Source organism: Naumovozyma castellii, chromosome 4, assembly GCF_000237345.1.
Source record: "Naumovozyma castellii chromosome 4, complete genome".
Taxonomy (NCBI): domain Eukaryota; kingdom Fungi; phylum Ascomycota; class Saccharomycetes; order Saccharomycetales; family Saccharomycetaceae; genus Naumovozyma; species Naumovozyma castellii.
In genome coordinates, this window is record NC_016494.1 from 807,638 (window position 1) to 826,583 (window position 18,946).

An 18,946-nucleotide genomic window follows, 5' to 3' on the forward strand; every position below is an offset into this window, starting at 1 on the left:
CCCCGGTGAACTATATAAGACATCCAACAGCTGGAATTAACTTTCTTGGCTTGACACATTCGACACAACCAACACACTCAACCATGAATAATTTGAGAAAGGACTACGTCGATTCCACTCAGGAAGAAAAAAGACTAGAGGAAAATAAAAAACATGAAAAATACTGGTACCGTTGGGGACCCTATCTAAGTGAAAGATCCTGGGCTACCGTCCGTGAGGATTATTCCTATAATGGGGATGCATGGACACATTTCCCCTTCGAGCATGCTAATGCGAGAGTCTTCCGTTGGGGGGAAGATGGTCTATTCGGTGTCTCTGACAATAAACAGCACATTTGTTTGAATTTGGCACTTTGGAATGGTAAGGATGTTAGATTGAAAGAAAGATTGTTTGGGCTAACAGGTCCACAGGGGAATCATGGGGAAGATGTGAAGGAATTGTATTATTATTTGGATAATACACCAACCCATTCATATATGAAGGCCCTATATAAGTATCCCTTCACTCAGCCTTTCCCCTATGAACAATTAGTAGAGGAAAACGCAAAGAGAGGATACGAGGATAAGGAATTTGAAGTTTATGATATAGATGGATTGTTTCATGATGAAAAGACTGGAGATAACCATTATTTTGATGTCACTTTTGAAATGGCGAAGGGCGATGATAACCCGGATGATTTGAATTTTAGAATCACCGTTCATAATAGAAGTAAGAAGGATTCTGGTGAGTTGTATGTGGCACCACAAATTTTCTTTAGAAATACTTGGGGGTATAATCCAAAGCAAACGGAAGAGAATGGTACGAAACCAATCTTAACGAGAGATGCAAACCTAACAAACTTAATTAATGTAGATTGTCAGAAATTTGGAAAAAGTCAAATTGTATTTCAGCCTTCTCCTGGTGGATTTGATGAAGATACCACTGCGGAAGATATTGATCCCTTATTATTATTCACTGAAAACGAATCTAATTTGGTGAAATTATTCGATGAAAAGGAAAACCCATCTGAATATTGTAAAGATGCATTTGAAGAATATATCGTCAATGGAAAGCACGACACCGTGAATCCTCAAAATAAAGGTACGAAGGCTTGTGCTGTCTACCATTTTGATAATATCCCACCGGGGGAATATGTTACCGTGAGATATAAGTTTACCAATGATTACAAGAATTCAATCTTCCATGCTGATGATATTGCCATCGTGGATGAAGATGATTTTGATTCCATTATTGACAGACGTAATGAAGAAGCAGACCAATTTTATTGGAGAATCACACCATTACCTATCAGTGACGAATTAAGAAACATTCAAAGACAAGCTTTTGCAGGTTTAATGTGGACAAAGCAATTTTATAATTTTACTTATGATGAATGGTACAACGGGGATAGCCATGTCAAACCTTCTCCACCACCAAACAGAGCTAATGGAAGAAACAAGAATTGGAAACATCTTTACATCGAAGATATTTTGTCTATGCCTGATAAATGGGAATATCCATTTTTTGCCTCGTGGGATACTGCATTCCATTTTATTCCATTAGCCATGATCGATCCTGAATTTGCCAAGAGACAGTTGGATTTATTAACAAGAGAATGGTATATGCATCCAAATGGTCAAATCCCAGCATATGAATGGAACTTTAATGATGTTAACCCACCAGTGCATGCATGGGCTGTTTATCGTGTTTTCAAGATTGAGAGAAACATTTATGGTCATGAAGATCGTGTCTTCCTAGAAAGGGTTTTCCAAAAATTGTTATTAAATTTCACTTGGTGGGTTAATCGTAAGGACGCCGATGGTAAGAATGTCTTTGAAGGTGGATTCTTGGGTTTAGATAACATCGGTGTCTTTAATAGATCAGAGCCCTTACCTACAGGTGGTACTTTGGAACAAGCTGATTCCACTGGTTGGATGGCTTTCTTTTCCTTGCAAATGTTAAATATTGCTTTGGAACTGGCTAAGGAAAACCCTGTTTATGAAGATATTGCTTCGAAATTTTTTGAACATTTTATCTTGATTAGTGACTCCATGTCCTTTGATTATAGCTTTGAAAATTCAGGTGATGGTTTCTGTAAGGAGATCGTCAAACAAAACCTATGGAATGAGGAAGATAAATTTTACTATGATGCCATTTCTTGGGGTGAAAACAATAAGGAACAATTACATATTAGATCACTAGTTGGTTTAATTCCATTGTATGCTGCAATGACTCTAGAACCTAAGATCTTAGACCAATTCCCAAGTTTTAAGAAAAGAGTGGAATGGTTTGTTGAAAATAAACCTGAAATGTTTGGTAGAAATATTGCATCCATGACTAGAAGAGGTGTTGGTGAAAGATTATTATTATCGTTGGTTACTAAGGAAAGATTGGAAGCTATTTTAACCCGTATGCTAGATGAGGATGAATTTTTGTCACCATATGGTATCAGATCTTTATCCAAGTATCATGAAAAGCATCCATTTGAGATGGAAGTTCATGGTCAAAAATACGAAGTTAAATATTTACCTGGTGAATCGAATTCAGGTATGTTTGGTGGTAACTCCAATTGGAGAGGTCCCATTTGGTTTGCTACAAGTTTCTTAATTATGGAATCATTACAAAGATTTTACCTATACTACGGGTCGAATTTCAAGGTGGAATGTCCTGTTGGTTCTGGTGAATATTTGAATTTAGCTGAAGTTGCAGAAGAATTAGGTTACCGTATGATTCATATTTTTGTCCCAGATGAAAATGGTGAAAGGGCCATTAATTATGGTGAACATTCCAAATTCTTATCTACAGATCCATATTTCAAAGATTATGTCACCTTTTATGAATACTTTGATGGTGACACTGGTAGAGGTCTTGGTGCTTCACATCAATGTGGTTGGACCGCTTTAATTGCCAAGTGGATTAGCGATGTTGGGTTGTCATGTCTAAGGTTACCTCGTACTCCAAGAGCATCAGTGTCTACCACAATAACCAATGAAACTAATGAATCTGATATGAACGATGATAGCAAACCAAAGAGATGGGCTAGACGTAAGAGTGCAAGATCATTAGTAAATTTCACAAGCACGATCCTAGATTTATCAGAAGAAGAAAAGAGAGAACATAGAAAAGGAGGTGTTTCAAGTGGTCTAACTCCACAAACAAGTATAACTGACGAACAGGCCAGAGAATTAGCCAAAGAAGAAGCTACCAAGTTAGAAGGAGAACCATTAGAAAAGGGATTGGAAGTGGTCGAGGAAACCCCTAAAACGACATTAACTGAGAAAGAAGTAGAAGAGTCAACAGAATCGGAGAAGAGTGGGACTATTACACCTAAGGCCGAATCAACGATAATGAATAAATTAAAGGATAAAGTTAAAAAAATGAAGATTGGTGGTAAGAATGAGAATAGTGCATCCACCACTAACCAAAACTAGTACTTATATATCATAGTAAATTATTGCTTTTGCTATTTTTGTTTTCTGTAAGATACATACCGTTATATTAATAACTGTCTCATTCAAAGTGAACGTTTTTAAATCTTGAATGTATTTATCAATCTAAAGTAATAGACCTTATGTATTAGAAATATCTAATTTTCGTGCAAAATGGCATGACAAAAGGTGAATGTGCAGCAATCCTACCTAAATTTGGAGAATAAAACCAACAGAATTAAGAGTATCAATACTGCAATAATGGCATAACTTATGAACTTATTGGCAATTAGTCTGGTACTCATGATTTTCAAAGTTCTTATACTTTTGTCCACATAAGAATCTGCTTGGAATAATGTCTGCCTTGAATTTTCTAGAGTTTCTCTTTGTGACCTCAAATCATTCATAATTTGTGATCCAATGCCTTCAGTTTCATTAGCTAATCTGCTTGCATCTCTTAGTTTGTCTCCTGACTTTGTCAACAATGCATGATTCGCTAGCATCTGCTGTCTCTGCTGTTCATTTTCATAGCTTCCTTCTTCACCATCTACACCATCCAATGTAGTATCTCCAAACAATAAATCTCTATCTTTTAAATCAACCAGTTTCTGTAAGGGTTGTTTAATTTTCTCCTGTACATCTTTCTTAAAATCACGTAATTTAGATTTATAGTTGGCACGATCATTAGGGTTTGTCACTGATGTATTAATTTCAATTTCCATTTGATCTACCAGGTCAAGTAACTCATCCTTTTGTTCTTCAATTTCCTTTAGAGTACTGTTCCTTTGTGGTAGGGGTTGATTTGGGGCAATTTGAATGCTTGATATTGCCTGCTCAAACGTCGTCTTGAAGTCCGATTCATAAGAGGATAATAAAGAACTCATGATAATTATGTTGTTGATTGTTGAAATATGCAATTCGATGACCCTTTTCGAGAACAAATATGAATGCTTTCCACTGATATCTTCAATATGTATCTATTCATTCTAAGTTTGAAACTGGAAGAATTAGGAAAAGCGTTACCCCCCTTAAATCACGTGACACATAGAAGACTCGGTATTATAGCTCAAATATACCGTTATTTAGTTAATCATTCATTGGGTTCCATAAATTCCAAAAATATGGACCCTTAAGAGATGATAATGGTAATTAAATAAAACAATAGCTATATTATATATCACTGCGATGGAAGCAGAAAAGCACCTGCAGCTAGAGCAACATAATCAAGATACAGAAGGGCTCGATGAAGGTAAATTTAAAAATACCCCTCAACTTTTTGAAAGTAAACAACATACCTACATAGATTAAAATCTTGAGTCTTTAAGGCAACACTTATTCTGGTTATGATTTAGATTGTGTCATCAGGGTTTTATAACTAGGGCTTGGAGTTAGGGTTGGATAGGTTAATGTGCAAACCCTTATGTATTTGTTTACATTTGGAATTTAGAAGAAACTAAAACTTATTCAAAATATTATATTGGGTCTACAAAGTGAACTAAGATATTAACAGGATAAGAAAGGGACCGCCATCTTTACCCAAGGATTGTTTTGCCTGTTACCCAACATAACCTTGTTAAACTCTGTTGGTTCTTATCCCTCACTGTTTCCTCGATAGAAATTTTGAAACAAGTAAGAAACAAGAACGTTACGCCGCTGAGACAACACATTCGCTAAGACAACAGCATAAGGATACATATAGAAAAAAGAAAGGAATGCATAATAATTCGAGGATACCATCCTTATCCTCCCTACCGCCGGTAAATAAGAAACCGAAGCTATCCTCGCCAATACCGATGTCCACCACTCTGAAGGATGTAACTAATAAAATGATAGGCATACCAACTGAATCAATGACGACACCAACATATAATAATAAGCTGACTTATGGTAATGATGATTTGATGGAGACGTTTAAGAAAAGAGAAAGGAAACTAATGAAGGGAATTAATTATTTAAAGAATGGAATCATTGAAATTGAGAAGGAAATAATACGATGTCAAGATTTTGAAATACCTGATACTTACGATCAAATCGATGGGAAAGTTCATGATATTAACCTTTTGAAAGAGACATTGTCACATTTGATCACGTCATTGGATGCCAAGGAGAATGAAATTGATGCCTCAATGAAGAATGAAGAGATGATTATTTGTAATTTACAAATGAAATTTTCTATTGGTGTACAAGAGTTAGAAAATGAGTTGAACCAAGTGTTATATGACGAGGATATGAAATGGGAAAGAGAATTGAATGAAGTAGAACGAATGAAACCTGCTCAGGACCTTCAATTAGAGATGGATGAACTAAATTTGCAACTAAATGATGCGATGAAAGAGTTCCATTCCATTACTAAGGAGAATGAGCATAAATGTGCCTTGTTTTCCAATGAATTAGAAGAAGAATTTGAAAAGTTTAAAAATGATAAGAATAAACCAATGCTTGATCTACGACATCAACAGGAAAAGCTTAGGATAAATGAAGAAACCTTGACCAAACAATCCATGGCTCTAGAGTCTGACATTGCTGACAATGAGGAACATATCGAGAGCCTAGAAAATGAGATATCCAAGGTAGAGAAGTTAATAACTGAGACAAATAAATTAAATATTACACTTCGACACAACGTGACTACATTCAGCCATAAATATAACAGAGAATGTGACATCACAAAGAAAGTAGAGGATAAGGCATCCATTCTTGGAATTACCTTTAATGAACAGAATCAAAAAATGATATTTGAAAAGATAACCAGAAGGAAATTGGAAAATACCATTGATGAAAGGCGTGGTTCTGTACGATGTTTTGCATATATCGATAAGGAAACACTTCCATCCTCATACAGAATCAATTACACTGATAGACGAATATCTAATATTCATACCAACGAGTCATTCTTTCTCAATAAAATTATTGAAAAGCAAAATTGCACTATCGAGGAGTTTTTCCACAATGAACTAAGAGTGTATCAAGACATGTGCCTGACGAAAAATATGGATTTTACTCTTATAACGATTTCAAAAAATGAATTATGGAGAAGTAATCTCATAAGCTTTATTTCATCAACATATCTTGCCCATTATCATGTTGATATGCAACATGTTTTCATTGAGGATAACGAATGGGTTACTGTCCATGATATGATTAAACCAATGGATACTAATCTCCCTAATATTCGTTATGATAGATCAGAAATTCAATTGGGAACAAACTCTTTCAGTCTTGAACAAGAACAAGAACAAGAACCAAGGTTAATTACAGAACAACCTTTTACTTCTAATGGAGTTCATTTATTAAAGCTGAAATTTATCCAGAGATCTAATGGAAGGTCCATCAATTTCTATTACGTCCAACTTAGTGGCGAAGGACTTCCTAAACGATTGCAAAAAGTAATGTCCACGTCACCAACTGATCTACTAGATGAACTACTTCAATTTTTGACAGGCAAGACCAAATCATGTTTTTTGTTGGATATAGAAAAGGAGTCCGACTACGGACCTTATCTTGATCTCTCCTCCCGTATGTTCCAGGGTGATCATTCAAGAAAACAGCCCACGATAGACGCATAACTACATATTCTATACTCATTAATACCCCCTAGCCCTGGCACTCACTGTTTCCGGGAGGCCATCCCTTAGGCAGGTACTCGTAATCTGACTATGCTTTATAAATGAATAAGTAAACAGATCAACGATATCATCGATGAATAGTCCGTTTTTGGAAAACGCGAAGTCACAACCGAAAAGGGAAGTTTCTCGAGACGCGAAATTGTGTCGCCAGAATTTCCTCTTTGGGGTATAGGACGAGCGTGTCACGAAGAAAACACCGCAGTTGCAGTTTCGTAATTGTATATTTGGCGTCTTTTAGTGCCAGGTTCTCTTCTCGAAGAATAGACACAGGAAATGCTCGAATCCTCCCGTGAAACTTTAGTAGAAGGTTTGCGAAGTGCCAGTTGCCCTTAGTGTTTCTCGATTGGGCCCACTCTAACGCGGTTTTGCTACTTTTGGTGACTTGTTAAGGTTATTCCCTTTTCGTATATGCCTTCTTGGCTCCTAGCAAATCGTGAATCCTAGCGAAAAACATTTCACTAGTGTATATACCTACTAGGTACCAGCTATAGTATATATATATTATTCCCAATTGATCTAAGCCTTGGTTCATCATTGTTCTGCCGATTCGTTTGCTGGATTCAACTAAGAGACTAAGCAAGAAACAATAATATTGTCTTCATTAATTACATAGGTTATGACTACTGAATATAAGCAAGGTTTAATCGTCACTGCCAAACAAACATACTATCCAATTGAACTCTCCAATTCGGAATTATTAGCACATTATGAAACAATCCAAGAATATAACCAGGACATCTTATCCAATATTGTTTCTCAATCATGTAAATTTAAGCCAGATCCCAAATTAATTGATCAGCAACCAGAATTGGATCCTCATACTTCTAGATCAATAACCATCACATTCCTATTTGAATTGTCCATAATGACCCGAGTAACCAACGGTATTTTTTTCCAAGCTGTGAGATTGTTTGATCGTTATTGTTCCAAGAGAGTCGTTCTTAAGGATCAAGTAAAATTAGTTCTTGCTACTTGTCTATGGCTTGCAGCTAAGACATGGGGTGGGTGCAACCACATCATTAACAACGTCACCGTCCCCACAGGTGGTAGGTTTTATGGTCCAAATCCAAGAGCAAGAATCCCCAGAGTTTCAGAATTGGTTCATTATTGTGGCGGTAGTGAAGTGTTTGATGAATCCATGTTCATGCAAATGGAGGGTCACATTCTAGATACTTTGAATTGGGATGTTTACGAGCCAATGATTAATGACTATATCTTAAACGTGGATGAAAACTGTTTAATCCAATACGAATTGTACAAGAGTCAAGCTGAATATGCAGAAAAATTATCTCAGAACCGTAATTCTCAATTGTCACAGGACAGTGATGCTACAGTGGATGAAGAAGATGAAGATTCCTCCATGAAGGATGAAGACCAAGAATTGAATTCCAAGATCAAATTAATTGAATTGAAAAAATTCTTAATCGATTTGTCTACTTGGCAGTACGATCTACTCAAATATGAATTATTTGAAATGTCTCATGGAATATTCACAATGATTAACAGATTTACCAATCAAGATCAAACTCCATTCTTAGCTTTCCCCATTCCATCTACTAATACACAGGCTCAAATATTAAACATATTCATTAAAGGTATCTGTAACGTCCCACATTCCTTACTAGAAGTCTACAAGGGTAAAGATGGTATAATGCAATTTATTTCCATTGTCAATGAATATCAAAGGAAATTGGAAATTTCTTCAGCCATGGATCTCAGCAGGAAAAATTCATTCAGATCAGGCTATTATGATCCTCAAACAATTATTGCATGTTCTCCAATATATTCAAGAAATGGTACCCCAATCAGAAACGTTTCCGCAAGCTCAGATATTAGTGTCTTCAGTAACATTGAACAATCGTCACCACTCACTCCACAAATGTCTGGTACATACGCTCAATTCAAGAATGAAAGTGCATGTGGTAGTGTCATCAGTGTGAACAGTGTTACGAACCATAACATTAATAGCATGAATAAGGGATCATACACGGATTGCATGGATTATAATAAAGAAAACAGAATACCGAACTCTTTAAGCCAAGTGCCACCAAGAGCTAAATTTATTAACACTGGTGTATTCCACTCACCAACTGATACGATACATAGTGGAACTAACATTAGCGATAATTCATCACTCACTTCTTTAGGAATTTCTAACATCTATGAAAATGTTGCTTGAATTGAAAAGAAGTAAAACGAAAACTTAACACGATCATATTCTTCATTACACACCTTTAGGTGGAAAAAAAATAATAATTTATACCTTGCATGTGACAGGAAAAAAAACTGTCGTAATTATATATCTATATGTATATATAACATATGTATTCATAATAATATTAAACATAATAACATTAAAGCAACTGTGACAATCAAATGAATATTCTTACTGCAAAGGGAAATGTTCTATTATTTTTTATTTTCAACGCGACAACCAAATCGAGAACAAAAATTGTAACAGACATTTTTATAATTAGAAAATAGTATAACAGCTTCAGTTTGAGTTACACAAGCAAGCCTATTTAGATATTCAAAAGTGTTTCCATAGGTCCTCGAATATCCAACCCCATATACAAACACGCAGTGCAGATATGCTTTCGGTCTCATCAGTAGCACTTCTTCTAATACAAGCCTCCTCCTTCTTTAAGGCAGGCTATGCAGCAAGTGATGAATCATCCCTATACGGTACTTGGTCATCAAAATCAAATCAAGTCTTTACGGGTCCTGGATTCTATGATCCTGTAGATGAACTACTGATTGAACCTTCATTACCAGGTCTTTCATACTCTTTTACTGAGGACGGATGGTTTGAAGAAGCTACATACCAAGTCGCAGGGAACCCAAAGGATCCAACCTGCCCTGAAGCATCATTGATTTTCCAACACGGTACATATGAAATATTAAGCAATGGAACTCTAATTTTAACTCCTATTGCTGTTGACGGAAGACAATTATACAGTAACCCATGTGATGATAAAGGTGTCTCCACATATACTAGGTATAACCAAACTGAGTTGTTTAAATCATTTGTAGTGGAAGTGGACGCATACCACGGTGTGTACAAATTACAATTATATCAACACGATGGGTCTCCAATGCAACCATTATATCTAGCTTATAAGCCACCGATGATGTTACCAACTCAAACTTTGAATCCAACTGAAGGTGCTTCTAATACTGATTCTGGTGCTAGTGCCACTGACACCCAAGCTGTTAACGAAAAAAGATCACTCAGAACATTAGTGAGAAGAAGTTTAGAAAATAGACATAAGACAAGTGCAGTGAAAGTTCATAAGGGATTTTGGAATTCTGATACTTTTTGGTATCTATCTGCAGGTTTGCTTGGACTTGGTTCTGTCATGTTCCTATACTCTTGAGCGTGGTCCTAAAGCAAGGCTAACTAGACTATTCCATTTTATTTAGGTTATCGGTGTATACATATTTATATATATAAAGGAATAAATGACTGTATTCATTTAAAATATTGACATTCATCATATCTTTTGCTTGATCTTCAGTGGTGAGCACTTAACCAACCCTTGAGTACAGAAAAACACACTAAACGAGGTAAAGAGCCTTTGAGATTGTGTTTCCCCTTGGGAAACATAGCTCATTAGTTGTGGATAGATGTAACATTAGTTGCTCATGTGACAAATTAAGAATATTTGTACGACCTTGCAATTCGATTTTGCACACTCCATTATATCCTAGGTTAACTTTAAATCATTACCTCCTCCGTTTCCAAACCACATTCTATGCATCTTCGACGTGATATAGTGTTACCATCTTCATCCTTTCCACCTTCAATGGGTTCGCTAAATTGATGAACATGTGTTTTACCATATTTACGTTCTCTCAATTTGACAGTGTATTCTTGAGCCCTTGTTCTTATTCTCATTTCCTTGATTTGTTTTTGATATTTCTTTTCCCTTCTTTCAGATTTCCCTTCTTCACGACGTTGCCACTCTTTATCTAAACCTTCTTCACCACCCCATTTCTTCCAGGCAAATTTTTCAATCTCACATCTAACAAATAATTGCATTCTTGCAAAAGTTCCTGAATGAGGGTTTGGTTTTTCTAATCTATGAAATAATTCTGGATCATTTAATTCTGGATCTGTCAGGAAATAATCTTCTTTGCATTCTGTCTTAGTCAACAATGAATATTTCTCAGGATGATCTTTAGCACACGATTTGCAAACTTGTAATTTAAAAACATCGTTCAGCACTGGATCCATTTCAATATTAATATTACATTCAATACATTTTGGAGCCTTTGATATATGTTCTGGTGGTGGTGCATTTTCATATAGTGCCTTTCTTTCCTGCTGTTCCCTTTTCCAATCATCCAGAGACTTCTGTTTCTTAGACCCAATATCGTTACCAAACTCATCATCGAAGTCATAATCATAACCACTAGTTCTATCTTCAGGGTTAATATACCCACCATGAAGATTCTTCATAGTGGCAAAATCATATTCGATGTAGTCTTCCTTTCTAACACTTGGTCTTATCTTATTGTCTAGCGGTCGTTTCCCATTTTGATTAACTTGATTCTGGGTTGCCGCATTATGAGGTTTATCCACAGTATTGCTAACAGGGGTAGAGATGCTGGATGGCAGTGGTGGTGGTGTTGAGACCACTTTTGCTAGGGGTTCATTCCTGCTTTCTATCCGTTTAGCCTGTTCTTGGTTCAGGATACCTCTCTTCTTCAGTCGCTCCAACGCCTGTCTTCTATTTGCCTCTAATCTAGCCTTCTGTTCAGCGTTCATGGGTAATTTCTCACTGACCTCTCATCTCATCCCATCTCATCTCGAGATTTGATCTCTTGTTTAGTCTATTGTTCTGTTATAAACCTTATTTGAAAAATCCTATTATGTAAGCAGACGACGCGAATTTGAAAAATAAGGAATTTGTGGCGCGCATTTTTTTCTCGTATAATGAACACGCCGATAAACAAAACATTAAGTACGAATCGGTCTTGACAGCATTATATAAGGCGATCAATGGATTATGACACTTCCCAGCCCATTTCGTAAAGTTCTTAAGTGGATATAATAAAAGCATATCTGCCACATCGATAATGAAGTGTCTACCTGTTTTGCTCCTGATTGGTATCGTTGGATACATGATGAACCAATTGTACTACACATGGTTACCCAAAAATTACATCTTTGACCCACAAACAATAAATCAGATCTGTAACACGGTCATTGCTGCTCACAGTTCTACGGCCAACACCGAGGACTTCTCAGCTGAGACATTGTTAAGAGACGTGAGAGATGCCTTGGCTTCCCATTACGGTGAAGAATATATCAATAAGTACACTCGTGAAGACTGGGTCTTCAACAATGCCGGTGGTGCTATGGGCCAAATGTTGATCCTTCACGCATCCATATCAGAATATGTCATTCTATTTGGTACCGCAGTAGGAACAGAGGGCCACAGTGGTGTCCATTTTGCTGATGATTATTTCACCATCTTACATGGTTCACAAACTGCAGCCTTCCCATACGAAACAGAACCTGAAGTATATTCTCCAGGGATGACGCACCATTTGCAAAAGGGATATGCTAAGCAATATAGCATGCCAAGTGGATCTTTCGCTTTGGAATTGGCCCAGGGTTGGATTCCTTGCATGCTACCATTTGGTTTCTTGGATACTTTTTCAAGCACTTTAGATTTGTACACTTTGTGGAAAACTAGTTACTTGACCGCTAAGGATATGGGGAAGAACTTGATCCAGAACTGTAAGTTCTAGTCGTATATACATACATAGTTTATATACAATAGCTCAATATAATAAATATGTGACGCTCACCAACGACGGCGCACTTTGTTGAAATTGAAAAACCGTTAACATCAAATAGTCAATCAGAGAGAATACGGTTGACCTATTGAAGAGTTAAAACCCTCTACGAACTTCTTGGGAACCATCTACCGTTATACACTACACCAGATCGCTTACCCTCTCAAGACCAAATGTCTAGTCCAGTTTCCATCTCAGATTTCAACAAATTGCCAACCAATCCGGGTGTATCTCCAATGACTCCGGAACAATCCCAAGGTAGTTTCTGGTCTTCCAATCCAATTTCCAGTTACGTCCTAGAGACCTACAGACAAGTTAATGCCCATAGACAAGGATTGGTTTTGACTAACCCTGGTACAGTGGAAAACTTAAATAAGGAAGTATCTCGTGATGTGTTTTTAACTCAATATTTCTTCACCGGGTTAAGAGCTGACTTGAATAAAGCTTTCTCTTTGAATCCAGCCTTCCAAACTTCACACACCTTTTCCATTGGGTCAACTAGTTTACCAAACTATGCATTTTCAGCTCTTTTCGCTGATGATAATTTATTCATGCAGGGAAATATCGATAATGATTATTCATTATCAGGTAGATTGAATTATGGTTGGGATAAGAACAATATTTCCAAGGCTAATTTACAAATTGCTAATGGTCAACCAACAATGGTTCAATTGGAACAAGATTATCAAGCTTCTGATTTCTCCATCAACTTGAAAACTTTAAACCCTCAATTCTCTTCAAAGGGTGTCTTTTCTGGTGTCGCTGTCGGTTCTCTACTACAAAGTATTACACCAAATCTCTCTCTTGGGCTAGAAGCTCTTTATTCGAGAACTCAACCATCTACTCCAGCGGATGCAGGTGTCTCTTACTTAACTCGTTATGTGTCTACAAAGAAGGATTGGATCTTTTCAGGTCAATTACAAGCTAATGGTGCATTAATTGCTTCATTCTGGAGAAAGATTACTCCAAATGTTGAAGCTGGTATTGAAACTACTTTGCAAGCTGGTATGATCCCAATTACTGATCCAATGGTCGGTACTCCAATTGGTGTCCAACCAACTGTGGAAGGTTCCACTACTATCGGTGCTAAATACGAATATAGACAATCTATTTTCCGTGGTGTACTTGATTCCAATGGGAAAATTGCATGCTTCTTAGAAAGAAAGATCTTACCAACTTTATCTGTTCTTTTCTGTGGTGAAATTGACCAATTTAAACAAGAATCTAAATTAGGTTGTGGGTTACAATTCGAAACTGCGGGAAACCAAGAACTTTTAATGATGCAACAAGGTTTGGATTCTGATGGGAACCCATTACAAACTCCTCCATCTATTTAATTCATTTCCCATCCCTACTTCCTTCTCTTATGTTATAATGTATATCTTGTTTATAGCTTTTTCATTTTAACGTTAATATTACCTAACTTTATAATTTATTAAATCACTTTAAAGAATGTTTACATGCGCTATATTATATAAGAAGAGAATACTGAAATTGACCGACGGTTATCTTTCTTGTTGCTTTTAGAGAACGTATTTTTTCCCATACTATTAGGGAAGTTAGTTAAATCCTTTAGTATGGTCGTTTCCTCATATAAACTCATTCTTCTTGTTCTACTTCTTTCTCTACCATTTGAGGGGTTCCTAACTAAAGTGTTGATCGAAGTTTGATTAATTTCATTCCACGATGGTACTAAATTCCTCATCGCATTCTTAAATGCCTCCGTTACTTCGTCGTTCCCACGCTTCGGTATGAGAAGCGTTCCATCGTTTGTTTCCTGTGTGCCCTCTTGATCTTCCTCTTCTTCCTCGTCCTCCAAAAGGTAACTTAGATCATCATTCTCACTCAATGAGTCTTGTTTCTTCAAATCTGGTATCGAAGACTCTAGTTCTTCCTCAATACTAGAATACTGACAAATTTTGCTAATCACAGATTCGAAATCTTTTATTACATGCCTCAAATCCTCTATGGATTCTGGATCATCCTCGTTAGTAGGTAGAAATTCAATTTCCCAAAATCTCTCTGGGTTATAGAATGTAATAAAAAATCTAAACCCAATGTTATCGTGATTACCATTTAGTCTGGTCACTTGTAATTTTGGTAGTAATGGATGGACCAGGTTGCCCTTCCTACCAATGGATAAATAATTCATAGTTTGTTCCTTTTCATCACTTTTTGCATTGGGTGTAAGAATCTGATATATTTCTAAAGGCCCCTTTGCCATTAGAGATGTAGGCTTAATCTTTATCGTCGTGGAACTTTTCAAACTATGCTCGCTTTGAGTGTCGGTATCTCTATTTCGTAACGTTGAGTTGCTAGAATGAGTAGATTCAGATGAGGAAGGTTGTCTCGTAGCTGCTACTGGGACAAAACAATTCATTACTTCTACATTATCATATTTGAATAACGATACCCTTTGTGCTGACATTCTTTGTTTATTTTCCTTTACGTTTCTCTTTACTTGATTCTTATTATTTCGTATCTTTTCATTAGCTAGTGTCAATTCATTATTAGACGATGATTTAGGTAATTTGCTGCTACTCTTAGAGCTATTCTTGAATTTCAATGTATCTTTCAATGTTCTCAGGGCAGATGAGGAAGATTTGGGTTTCTCCAATGATGCTTTTCCATCTCTTTCTCGAGAAGAATGCATAGATGTAGACCTCGGAATAGATGTTATGTTTGTTTGTGAATTCAATTTACTCATAACATGGGTTGATTATGAGTTTTTTACTCTGTCTTGCCTTGCCATATTTGTTACTCCTTCCAAGATTTTCTAAGAGGTTAAAAATGTCAAAATCAATGGATATGCGCACTAACATTTCCTGCAAATAATAAAGGAGGAAAAATGTAATAGTCTACATATTTGAGAAGAAAGACAATAAGTAAAATATAATAAAAACGTTCATTTTGTTAACTCTATATCACATATTCCAGTATACATAAAATCTTTATTAAATTCAATAGAAATAAAAATAAAAATAAAGAAGAACAAGTACGTATAAACGTTTAGAAAAAATCTATAACTTGTCATTAAAAGGGAGGGTTCAATTGATGGGGTGTTGTGCATTTTAACGTAACATGCATATAATTAATAAAAACATAAAAATGGATGGGATGGGGGAGGGGAATTGATTAATCAACTCTCTTTCTACCAACCAAATGGTCAGCAATGGCTCTAGTACCTTGCCAGTGGATGACCTTTGGCATTCTCAAGGAAATTTCAGTTTCATAATCGTACAATTGTCTGATGGAGGAGAAAACAATGTGAGAACGTTTAACACCCAAGACAGTAGCTGTAGCAGAGACATCCTTATCATCAGCATTAAATTCATCATCGGCAGCACGAACAGAAGCCATGGTTTGTTGTTGTTCTTCAATGAAATCAACGGCCTTAATGGCAAATCTAGTGGCTCTAGTTCTATCGATTGGGGATGGCAAACCACCTTGTTGGACGTGACCTGGGAAGGCTGGCTTAGCATCGAATCTACCGTTGGCTTCAGCAGTAATAACATTAGCCAAATCGGTAGCACCAAGAGCCTTGGAAGCGTTGGTACTCTTCAAGATCAATTTACCATTTCTACCTCTACCCTTAGCACTTTCAAATGATTCAGCTAAAGTTTCAATATCTTGTTGTAATTGTGGTAATGGGATACCTTCTTCTGGAACATAAGAAGCTTGAGCACCGACAGCCAATGCAGCGCAGGTGGCCAAGTAACCAGAGTTACCACCTTGAACGTCAACGACAAAAGTTCTACCTCTTGTGGAAGCAGCAGATTGCTTGACGACGTCACAGTATTCCATTAGAGCATTCAAAGCGGTATCACTACCTAAAGAATATTCGGTACCTGGGACGTTATTAGATAAAGTAGCTGGGATCAAGACCATTGGAATTCTGAAAGCTGGATAACTTTCTCTAGCTTTTTCCAATTGGTTTAGAGATTCAAAGGCTTCAAACCCACCAACAATGACCAACCCATCGAATTGGTATTTTTGGAAATAGTAGGCGATCATACCGATATCAGCTTCTTCTGGAGTGTTTCTGTTGGTACCTAATTCAGAACCACCACGACTTTGCCATCCGATCATAGATTTCCAGTCTAGAGAACGAACACTTTCGTGTCTAGCTAAACCGGACCAACCATTGTAAATAGCGTATGGTTTGTGACCTTGAGACATACAGTATGTAGCCATGGAGTACACGGCGGAGTTAATACCACCGGCTGGAGCACCCACGTTGACAATAGCGATTTTCAATCTCTTATCAGCAGCTAATTTTGGTTCGTTATGATCAGCTGAGTTAATAGCCATGAAATTCTTCAAATGTTCAATGAATTCAGTGTCTCTTAGGGACATAGCTTTTTTGAAATCCTTTGCTTGAATGGCAGCAGCGACTTCTTTGGTTAATCTAACAGATTCCACTAATGGTTTTCTAACAATCTTATTTTCATTGATGGCAATTAATGGAGATGGAGTTTCTGGAGTAGATTCCAAGACGGCGTTAACAGCTTCGACACCTTGTAAAGTGGCAAGCATACGATCGTAAGCGACAGCGGTACCACCTCTTTGAACGTGACCTAAAGTGGTAATTCTTGTATCTAGACCCAATCTATCGACAAGGACCTTGTGGACATCAGCTGGAGAAATTGGAGTCAAATCAACAGAGATGGCACCTTCAGCGACAATGACAATGGTAGTTCTCTTACCTCTAGCTCTATGCTTAGAAACAATGTCACACATTTGATCTTGCCATTCACTGGAAGTGGCAGGCTTTTCTGGGATGAAAATGTAATCAGCAGAAGTGGCAATACCAGCCAACAATGCTAACCAACCACAGTTTCTACCCATGACTTCGACGACGAAAGCTCTAGAATGAGAGTTAGCGGTGGCTTCAACGTAATCAATGGCGGTACAAATTCTATCCAATGCGGAGTAAGCACCAATGGTAGCGTCAGTGGTGGACATATCATTATCGATGGAACCGACAGTACCACAAATGTTCAAATGTTTATACTTATCGAATTGATCTTGAGAGATTCTCTTATTAGCCAATAATTCTTCGATCAAAGATGGCCATTCGGATCTGAACAAATCGGCACCAGTTAGGGACCCATCACCACCACAGACGATTAAGGCATCCACACCAGCTTCAATAAGATGTTGAGCACCTAACAATCTTCCTGCACGTTCTCTGAATTCCAAACAACGAGCAGTACCGATATTGGTACCACCTTCAGCGGACCATCCACGAACGTCCTCCCAGGAACATTCCTTAATGTATTCAGGTCCACCGCGGACTAAACCTTCGTAACCTTCCATGACGACAAAGGCACGACAACCTTTAAAGATGGCGGAACGAACGATGGCTCTGACGTTAGAGTTCATACCTTGAGCGTCACCACCGGAGGTCATGACGGCGATGGCCTTCTTGTTTTTTTCATTAGTAGTCTTTGGTAAAGATGGGTAGTTATCAGTGGTCTTCATACGGTAAGAAAGATCTGTGAAAGAATGGACTTTGGAAGGTAAACCTGAAGCGAACTTAGCCTTCTTTTGAGCAGGTGGTTCGGTTGGTTTAGTAGAGATTGCGTTCTTGGTGGAAGTGACACCAATAACGTTACCCAATGGATCCAAAGTGTATAGTTCCATGGGGAACAATTCACTTGGATAGGATTGAGTTGGGTATTGTAAAGCAGTTAGAGTTTCCTTGTTTATTAAGATGTTTGCAGTGGAGAATACTAAAGATTCTTGCACGTGAGATCTCCAATCTTGAGTCTTTTCCATGGCTTTCAATTGTTCCAGTTGGTTAGCGACTTGAGATTGTTGTTGAGGGTTTTCCTTCAATTGAATCTTGATGGAGATGGACCCATTAGAGATGGTGGTGGATTGTTCTTGAGCATTGGAGGTTAGATCTTCCAATGATAGGAATTTTGAATAAAAATCGATAGCTTGCTTGTATGAGTCTGCAGAATATGCAGTGACGGTGCAATACGAAGTACCGTTGACCAAAGGAGTGGTAACAGTCATTATAGCTTGCTTCTTGGATAGATAGTTGCTTGTTGAAGCGGGTAGTTTGGGTATTGGATGGTTACTATTCTTTATAAATCG

The 18,946-nt window shown here is 37.3% G+C and overlaps 10 protein-coding genes across 10 annotated transcripts; 6 read left to right on the forward strand and 4 right to left on the reverse strand.

The window, feature by feature from the left end:
• Positions 1-83: 83 nt before the first annotated feature.
• On the forward strand, positions 84-3,410 carry NCAS0D04270 (uncharacterized protein; the record flags this gene model as incomplete). Its single annotated transcript, XM_003676321.1, has 1 exon — positions 84-3,410. The coding sequence occupies one exon, from the start codon at positions 84-86 to the stop codon at positions 3,408-3,410; it is 3,327 nt and encodes a 1,108-aa protein (XP_003676369.1).
• A 203-nt stretch (positions 3,411-3,613) lies between these two features.
• On the reverse strand, positions 3,614-4,291 carry VTI1 (v-SNARE protein VTI1; the record flags this gene model as incomplete). The annotated part of the gene is made up of 1 exon (XM_003676322.1): positions 3,614-4,291. One exon carries the CDS (start codon positions 4,289-4,291, stop codon positions 3,614-3,616), a length of 678 nt encoding a protein of 225 aa, XP_003676370.1.
• An 828-nt stretch (positions 4,292-5,119) lies between these two features.
• CIK1 (Cik1p) lies at positions 5,120-6,973 on the forward strand (the record flags this gene model as incomplete). The annotated part of the gene is made up of 1 exon (XM_003676323.1): positions 5,120-6,973. The coding sequence occupies one exon, from the start codon at positions 5,120-5,122 to the stop codon at positions 6,971-6,973; it is 1,854 nt and encodes a 617-aa protein (XP_003676371.1).
• Positions 6,974-7,649: 676 nt separating this feature from the next.
• Positions 7,650-9,212, forward strand: CLN1 (cyclin CLN1; the record flags this gene model as incomplete). Its single annotated transcript, XM_003676324.1, has 1 exon — positions 7,650-9,212. One exon carries the CDS (start codon positions 7,650-7,652, stop codon positions 9,210-9,212), a length of 1,563 nt encoding a protein of 520 aa, XP_003676372.1.
• A 412-nt stretch (positions 9,213-9,624) lies between these two features.
• ROT1 (Rot1p) lies at positions 9,625-10,410 on the forward strand (the record flags this gene model as incomplete). The annotated part of the gene is made up of 1 exon (XM_003676325.1): positions 9,625-10,410. One exon carries the CDS (start codon positions 9,625-9,627, stop codon positions 10,408-10,410), a length of 786 nt encoding a protein of 261 aa, XP_003676373.1.
• Positions 10,411-10,751: 341 nt separating this feature from the next.
• Positions 10,752-11,804, reverse strand: RAD14 (DNA repair protein RAD14; the record flags this gene model as incomplete). Its single annotated transcript, XM_003676326.1, has 1 exon — positions 10,752-11,804. The coding sequence occupies one exon, from the start codon at positions 11,802-11,804 to the stop codon at positions 10,752-10,754; it is 1,053 nt and encodes a 350-aa protein (XP_003676374.1).
• Positions 11,805-12,115: 311 nt separating this feature from the next.
• ERG2 (C-8 sterol isomerase ERG2) lies at positions 12,116-12,793 on the forward strand (the record flags this gene model as incomplete). Its single annotated transcript, XM_003676327.1, has 1 exon — positions 12,116-12,793. One exon carries the CDS (start codon positions 12,116-12,118, stop codon positions 12,791-12,793), a length of 678 nt encoding a protein of 225 aa, XP_003676375.1.
• Positions 12,794-13,014: 221 nt separating this feature from the next.
• TOM40 (TOM complex pore protein TOM40) lies at positions 13,015-14,178 on the forward strand (the record flags this gene model as incomplete). The annotated part of the gene is made up of 1 exon (XM_003676328.1): positions 13,015-14,178. One exon carries the CDS (start codon positions 13,015-13,017, stop codon positions 14,176-14,178), a length of 1,164 nt encoding a protein of 387 aa, XP_003676376.1.
• Positions 14,179-14,306: 128 nt separating this feature from the next.
• On the reverse strand, positions 14,307-15,548 carry INP1 (Inp1p; the record flags this gene model as incomplete). Its single annotated transcript, XM_003676329.1, has 1 exon — positions 14,307-15,548. The coding sequence occupies one exon, from the start codon at positions 15,546-15,548 to the stop codon at positions 14,307-14,309; it is 1,242 nt and encodes a 413-aa protein (XP_003676377.1).
• Positions 15,549-15,976: 428 nt separating this feature from the next.
• PFK2 (6-phosphofructokinase subunit beta) lies at positions 15,977-18,865 on the reverse strand (the record flags this gene model as incomplete). The annotated part of the gene is made up of 1 exon (XM_003676330.1): positions 15,977-18,865. One exon carries the CDS (start codon positions 18,863-18,865, stop codon positions 15,977-15,979), a length of 2,889 nt encoding a protein of 962 aa, XP_003676378.1.
• Between the last annotated feature and the right edge of the window lie 81 nt (positions 18,866-18,946).